This window comes from Echinops telfairi, unplaced genomic scaffold (genome assembly GCF_000313985.2).
Source record: "Echinops telfairi isolate 266 unplaced genomic scaffold, ASM31398v2 ScPeMD7_3533;HRSCAF=4204_1, whole genome shotgun sequence".
NCBI lineage: Eukaryota > Metazoa > Chordata > Mammalia > Afrosoricida > Tenrecidae > Echinops > Echinops telfairi.
Genome location: NW_022107432.1, coordinates 27,889,920 through 27,898,099, shown reverse-complemented (window position 1 = coordinate 27,898,099; position 8,180 = coordinate 27,889,920). Strand labels below are relative to the sequence as shown.

At 46.1% G+C, this 8,180-nt stretch overlaps 1 protein-coding gene across 1 annotated transcript in view; it reads left to right on the top strand.

Moving 5' to 3' along the window:
* Positions 1-8,180, top strand: part of DNAH8 (dynein axonemal heavy chain 8) — a 369,956-nt gene that overhangs the window by 288,753 nt on the left and 73,023 nt on the right. Inside the window, exons 75-77 of the mRNA XM_045294778.1 lie at positions 3,711-3,784; positions 7,562-7,714; positions 8,034-8,171. Coding sequence (XP_045150713.1) covers positions 3,711-3,784; positions 7,562-7,714; positions 8,034-8,171 — 365 coding nt within the window. The remainder of the gene's footprint in view (positions 1-3,710; positions 3,785-7,561; positions 7,715-8,033; positions 8,172-8,180) is intronic.

The window sequence follows — 8,180 nt, the reverse complement described above, 5'->3', positions numbered from 1 at the left end:
ACTGACGAAGAACAAATTAAAATATACCAAGCAAGAAAAACTTGTGTTTTCCAGTCTAGCCTGTTGGGGCACCATGCCCTGTCTCCAATGTCCAAAACCCCAGACTAATTTCTAGATTCATTCAGTAGTTTACATAAATGCTACACAAAGCAAAGGTGTTAGTGAGTCCTTTACATCTTGGGGTGGCTAAAGTTTTGTAAATGATGATCCAGAGCCAGAGGGACAAGCTCATTTGTATAAAGTTTTACAATTTCTAACTTCTGCATGCCAAAAGTACTATAGGCGTCCTGCTGGCATAGTGGGTAATGCGTGGAACTGCTAATCTCAAGCTCAGCGGTTTGAAACCACCAGCCATTCTTTGGCGGAAAAATGAGGTTTTCTACTCCCATAAAGAGTCCCAGTCTCAGAAACTCACAGGGGCAGTTCTACCCTGTCCCGTAGGCTCGCTCTGAGTCACAGTGGACAAGATGGCAGTGAGTTTTATTTTCCTTGGTTTAACACGACCATAAATAACACCGAGACACACAGGAGAATAGGAGTGCCGATGGGAAATTACAGCAATTACAGGCTTTCAGCTGGAACCTCTGGTATTCCTTTAAATGCTTTGTCTCCACTACGCTAAGTGGATGAGTGCCTCCTAGCCATACCCGAAGAGGCAGACATCCAGATTTAAATGCAGTGATGTTTAATCTAATGTTATTTATAGCATGGGAAACAAATGTACCAAAGGGTAGTGGCCAAATGAACAAGGACGCATTAGCATGATGGGACACCATGAAACCATTAAAAACGATGTTTTCAAATACTCATTAATGGCAGTAAAATGTCCATGACCTTCAGGATTAGAAACTAGAGACATAGAGTAGCATAGCGATGCAGATGTGTATTGTACATGTGTGTGTACAGAATATACAACATAGCTATATAATATTAAAAGACTTCAAGTGATCTGTGGCAAAGGGAAATGACAAGAAAAGAAAAGATAATGTTCCCATGAACTTTTTGCAGCCTTCTTGTGGATACCTATGTATAATACACACGTGCCATCTTCCACATAGATAACATGAGTATCCCGGAGTCAAAAACCCTTGGAGCCAGATGTGTCACAGTATTTGGAATTTCCCAGCTTTTGAAAGGCACTGCTCTGTCTGGGATGTGATGGTCTTTGGCAAAGAGTCTGAATTTGCATCCACACCATCCATGGAGGGAAAGTGGAAGCTGTCAATGGATTTATTCTGCTCGAATCTACGATCAAAGCCCATCAAAGCAGCAGCCCTGAAAGCAAGCCCGGCAGTGCCCTGGGGAAATCTCCCAAAGACCTCTTTAACATTCTGAGCAGAGGAGGGGCATGCTCTGGCTCCAGTTCGCTAGACTTTTCCCTGACAAGAACAGGTGATCAGGGACAGAGGAGGAAGGGAGGCCACTTTAGGGACGCAGTTGCAAGAATCGAGGCAAGAGGTGCCAGATGGTCCCTTTGACCAGTGAAATGTACACGGGAGATGTTAAAATGTGGGCCGAGTCTGGATATGCCTGGACGTTGTTGGTAGTTGCTGTTAAGTTGACCCCAAATCAAGGGGACCCCCTATCACAGAGGTCTTACGTCATCTCCATAACCAGTTGTGGATCAGACCGTCGTGCATCGTAGGATTTTCACTGGCTGATTTGGGGGCGAGTAGACCTCCAGGCCTTGCTAGTCCACCCTCAAAGCTCTGCTGGAACCTGCGCGATGGCCTGGCAACACACAACCTCTGCACCCACGGACAGATGGATGATGGACAGAGCTTTGTCCCAGAATCAAAAGGAAGTCTGTCTCCACAGGAAAGGCGAGGGTTTGCCTTCTGAACAGCCACTGCCTCCCTGTTTGGAAGGGATGCCTCTAATTCCACTTTCTCTTGATTGCCTGGATTAGACTCCATTCAGGTGTTAATACTTTCTGTCCTTTTACCCAAACTTGACCCCTTGGATCTCCTGGGCTTCCAAAAGAAGAGAGGCTCCGTGTCTCTTTCACAATCCAGGGGCTCCTCCTACCCTCCCTCCCTTACCTCTCCTTCCTTCCCCTTTTATAGGTTGGGTAGGATTCTTCCCAGGTACCTGTAGCAGTGGTACCTGATTCACAGGGCTTTGCGAGGAAAATCCAACTTCATTTACTAACCCTTGGCCTGTTGCAATTCCTGGTTCTCCATCCTCTGTCAGAAGGGCCATTTCAGAGTCTCTCCCTGTGACCCCGAGTACCTGAGTAAAGCCCCAGACAACCTCTGTCCACTAACCACATGGCGCCAGATAAATGGTATGTTCTGACAACCACTTTCTCTTTGGTTGCTAACATAGCTTACTCCCCCCTTCCCCATTCCCATGCTTTACACTCTCTGCCAGCAATTGTCAACCCAGCCTCATTGACTAACCACAGCGCCTCCTGCTGAGGTTCTAAGCTCATCCAAAGGGGCCCAGGTGGGACAGTGGCTAAGTGCTTGAGTGATAACCAAAAGGCCAGTCGTTTGAATCCAGCTGTTACACTTGGGGAGAAGCAGTCTACTGGACTCTATAAAGATTACAGCCTTGGAAATCTATGGGGTGGTTTCGAGCCTGTCCTATTGGGCCACTAGGTGGCAGAAGTGGAGTGATGATAAAAGTTTGTGTTTGGGTCGGCTGCTCATCCAGCAGAGTGGCTCAAAACTCATACGTCGCCCTTTGACTTTCTTTCCCAGTACAAGAAACATACAAGTCTTCAAGAAAATCCGGGCCCATCAATTAACTAAAAATTAATTTCCAGATGCAGGTTCATGGGTGGATTCATATGTCAAGGTCCCAGTGTGGTCTTCCACCTGGACCATCGGGTCCTGAGCCGCAGCTTTTCCCTTGAACTATAAGGACGCTCTGGAGTGGTCTCCATTTGCCTGGTGCTCCGTTCCAAGGTGGTGTTTCCTCTGAGAAGCAGCTGAAAAGTGGGTCTTAGACAGTTTACCCCTGAATGTAACCCTCAGACCGCTGAGTTATCTTTGATTGCATTTCAAAAAGGTGAACAAATGTACAAACAAACCCGAAGTAAATGAACAGGCAAAACAAAAACACCATGAGCCTGACATCTCAAAAGAATAAATGCAAATTTAATCTCTACAGACGCATCTGCTCAAAGAGCACAGGAGGATTCTAAACAAGACATACCAACCTCCCACCCACCCGCAAAAAAATCCTCCTGATGTGACGTCTATTCCAAATTTATAGTGACCCTATATAGGGTTTCAGAAGCTGTAAATATTTATAGATGGGGGCCTCATCTTTCTCCCACACAGCAGCTGGTGGGTTTGAACCACCAACCTTGAAGCCATCACTCTAACAGGTACACAACAGCAGCACCAGGACTCCTTCACTAAAACCTACAGCAAAACTCAGAAATCCTCTTTCCTTCTAAATAGCTGTGAGAGCATCGTAGCTTTCTCACCCACTGTCCATCTTGTCCTCATTATCACCACTGTCCAAATCTCTCTCTCAAACTCCACTCTTGTGCCTTTGGTCCGGCCCAGTTGTCTGCTCCACTCATTTTTCTGATCAACACAGCGAGACTAGGTCTGTTTGAACAGCGGACCCTGCTAAGAAGTAATGGGAGGAAGAGGGATGTTGTAACTACTCAGAAATGAATCTTTTGGGGGAGGTGTGTCTATCCTATTACAAAGCTGACATTTCATTACAGCGAGTCTTCTCTTTTGTTACAGAATGTAGAACTATCTCGATGGGGCAAGGGCAAGAAGTACATGCTCGGAAGCTGATTCAGATGTCCATGCAGCAGGTATGTAACAAGGGCCATCTGCTCCTGAGGCATCGACGCTGCTGTTGCCCCTCCATCCAACAAGTCTACCTGGGAGCATCATAGTGAGGGGAGATCCATTCGCTCATCCTCACTTTGATACTGTATTAGTCTGGGTTCATTAGAGAAACAAATCCACAGAAACTCATATGTATAAGAGAGAGTTTTATATAAAGGGTAAGTACGTATCAAGAAGACACCCCAACCTAGTGCTGCCCAATCCCACAAGTCCAACATTAACCCATATTTCCAACACCAATCCACAAAGTCCTCCTCTATCTCACGAAACACACACTATGACACCGACTGCAGGAGGAAAGCCAATCAGTGAATACGTAAGCATCTCAGCACTGGCAGGGGTCTCCACATGGCCGCTCCAGCACCCAGGGCTGCATTGGAGTAGGTCCATGCAGCTTCTCTTTGGGGATGTCTTGCAGGAAGTGAGCCATGTCAGTTGAAGCAGGGAACTGGCTAAGGCAGCTGCACCCTGGTCCGACCATATAAAGCAAGAGACCCGAGAACTAGAAAGGCAAGGCTCACCAAGCCATTTATCCCTCCGCCCTTCAATTAACCTCACATGTGTTTATCAGGCAGGTTGGCACAATAAACTAACTACCTCAGATACCCAGTCATTATTTTCCAATCGTGTTTGATAATTAAAGTCAGCTTTCAAGTCCTGGGAAATGTCTAAGCTGTGTCTTCCTGGCATCCCCAGGGCAAGCTTGTTCTGTTTCCCATAGTATACACGCCATTTTATTGTCACTAACTCCTCCCATCACACCCCACCCCCAACTGTTTGATAGACACGTTTATAGCTCTGGCAATCTTTGGGTTTCACATCAATATCAATAGATTGTACTTAAAAAATGACAGATTGAGACGATTACATTTCCATTTTGGGGTGAAAGTCAGCCTTTCATTCTTCCAATAATGGACCATTTAGGTCAAACGAGAGATATCTGAGGATGTTTGTGTTCAAATATTGATGATAGTTTTCTATTGCAAACGGCAGACTGAATGGAATGCTGAGAAATGTTTTCCATCACACCTCATATAAATACCCAGGACATTAATTTCCTTGAAATGCTCTGCGGATAGCAGTTTCAGCTGTAATAAGAAATGGCCCCATTTATAAACATAAAATAAGATCTTGGCTTATTTTTAGGATTTTAATCTCATAATGTTCAGAGCAACTTTTGAGATAGCTCTTCCCTGGGAATTAATGACTAGAGAGGGTTAATGGGCTAAAAGCTCCAAGTGGGTCATCAAATTTACCCTCTAGTCATTAATCCTCAAATGTCCTAAGCCTTAAACTTTGCCACGTAATTAAATTCAATAAAATACCGTAATTAATTTATCTATAGATGCATATCAGAGCAATCATATATAATTATTCTGATTTGGATCAAATGTTTCCCTCTATTGAGTGATTTGATGGGTTTAACTTTGGAACTTAATCATTTCTTTAATTTCAGTGAATGAGAAATTCTTTGAAATGTAAATGTTGCATTCACACTAACCTTCGGGATACTAGTTTTTAACCATTTCCATCAAAGTTCTGCTTCTCAAAGGGAAATGAGGGAGGGGGGAAAATGAGGAGCTGATGCCAGGGGCTTATGAGGAGAGCAAATGTTTTGAGAATGACGAGGGTAACAAATGTACAACTGTGCTTTATACAATTGATGTTTGTATGGGTTGTGATAAGAGTTGTATGAGCCCCCAATAAAATGATTAAAAAAATAAGAATGGCATCTTTCTGGGGAAAAGAGCCACCTGCACAGCCATGCACACACACACACCATGAACAGCCGTGTGACTACCTTGATGGACGTCAGAATTAGGATGAAGCTGAGAAAGTGATTCCATTGCTTCTGGCCTGAAGATGGAGAGACTGAGCACACCACAAAACAAAACTGGAGGTGCGGGTGATCTGGCGGTGACGTCTGTCACCCCATTGATCACCAGGGTCCATTCGGCTGATCTGGCTGGCTAGGCCAATGTCTCCTTCCTCCCTCACTACTCCATGTGCATCCCTCCCAAAGCGGCAAGCTCAGTTGAAGAGGACGACCTTACCCCATAGAAGCAGGACCGCCCTTCGGTCAAGGGTATACGAATCCGAGTAGCTGACTCCCCTGCCAGAACATCCAAACAGGCTCTCAGAACAAAACGGTGTCTATAAAGACACAGAAGGATCCCCGGTGGGATAGTGGGCTAAGCATTGGGCTACTAACTGCAAGGTCAGCAGTTCAAATTCACTATCTACATCTTTGAAGGCATGCCACATGGGCATTAACATGATTTGTTGCATTCAGCGTCTTGTATCTGACCAAGTGTTATAAGGAGCTCTGATGGTGCAGTGTCTAAAGTGGTCAGCTGATAACCCAGAGGTGGACGGCTCAAACCCACCAGCCACTCCATGTGAGAAACATGTGGCCATTTGCTTTCATAAACCTTTCCAACCTTGGAAACCTTATGGGGCAGTTCTACTCTGTCCAAGAAGTTTCCTATGAGTTGGAAGAGACTCCGCTGAAATGCATTTGGTTGGGCACAAGTTTGTTTTAGAAAACAACACAAAACACAATTCATGAGTCAATTCTGGCTCATCATTGGTACATGGTTAAGAAATTATACTCTCACATTGTTAAAGTTGATTTATCAAGCATTTAGATCATCCTTTCCAAGTTCCATGGTTTCAGGAATATATGGAAAGAATGATGGCAAAGAGTCAAAGTCAGCCTCACGGTTGCAAATATCACTGACTTTGTAGTTCTCAGCTTTCATGAGCTAATGCCCATCTTCCTTGGACTTGTGGTGGATCAGTTCTGATTTACCTATTCAATGAGGAGCTCTAGTGGTGCTGTGGGTTGGGCATTTGGGCTGTTAACTGAAAGGCTGGTGGTTCGGGCCCACGAGCCACTCCACAGCAGAAAAACGAGGCTGTCTTGTTCCACAGAGATTTGCAGCCTCGGAAACATACATTTCTCTGTGTGTGCTAACAGGGTCCAATGTGTGGTCTCGGACTAAGTAGTGGTTTGGTTTGAGGTTTATGGCAGCACAATATACCAGCTAACAAAACAAACCAACTCGCTGCCACAGGGTCAGTTCTTACGCACAGCAACCTTGTAGGACAGAGTGGAACTGTCCCCGTGGGTTTCGGAGGCTTGACGGGGGCAGCAGAAAGCCTCATCTTTATCCTGCAGAGCCTTTCTGAACTCAACTCTCAACTGCCATGAAGCCGATTCCGACTCACAGCAAGAGTAGACCTGCCCCCGTGGGTTCCCAAGGCTAACTCTTCACAGGGGTAGAAAGTCTCCTGTTTCTCTCGGGGGGCGGCTGGTGGTTTCAAACTGCTCGCTTTGCAGTTAGCAGCTCCTTACTCCTTGCAACGTAGCCAGCACCACGCAGGGACAAACTCCAAAATACTCACTCCCACCATTAGATGGCGGACACACGGCACCGACACAAGTCTGGCTGCAGGTTTCCTTGCTGTTCCCTTCTGAACCAGGGATGGCAGAAGACACTCGTTTTGAATCCATTTGGTTCCCAGGGAAGCAGCTTGGACTAGTTGCAGAAAGAATGATTATATTGACACGTTCTTTTTTTTTTAATGATGTGCTTCAAATATACTATTTGCAAGCCCTAACCAACATTTAAAAGGGGGGGATAAAAGCTTTTTAAATTTTTGTTAAAACGATAGTAAAAAAAAAAAAATACATAAAAACGTGAGAAATAAAAGTGACATCATTTTTTTGGCTACAGGGTGGTTGGGTCTTACTGCAAAACTGTCACCTCGGCTTGGAATTCATGGAAGAATTGCTGGAGACGCTAATTATCTCCGAAGTCATCGACGAGTCTTTCCGCGTGTGGATCACCACCGAGCCGCACGACCGATTTCCAATTACGTTGCTCCAGGTTTGCTGAGATCAGTCCCCTCCCACTCGCAGGGGGTGCGAAGCAAGGGGTACCAGGGCCATTCCTGAAAGAGGATAGCAGAGGGGGCTGGGGGGCTGATAGAGTCCGAACTCTTCCATGATCATTGCCCCTTTGCCCTGTCGCCGGCAAGCTCCCCTGGAAAGCCTGCTTGGGCAGACTTCCTGCGCATGCACGAAGGCGTCAGGGGTGGGGGGCGGTCCAGGTGCTCCCGCGCCGGGTGGCCATGTGAGGCATTTCATGCCTCTTCCCTCTTGACCGTAGTCTGCAGAGACTAAGCGACGGTGTGCTTTCCCCCCAGAGCTCCCTCAAGTTCACCAACGAGCCTCCGCAAGGGGTCCGCGCGGGCTTGAAGAGGACCTTTGCGGGCATCAATCAGGACCTTCTGGACATCAGCAATTTGCCCATGTGGAAGCCCATGCTCTACACCGTGGCGTTCCTCCACTCC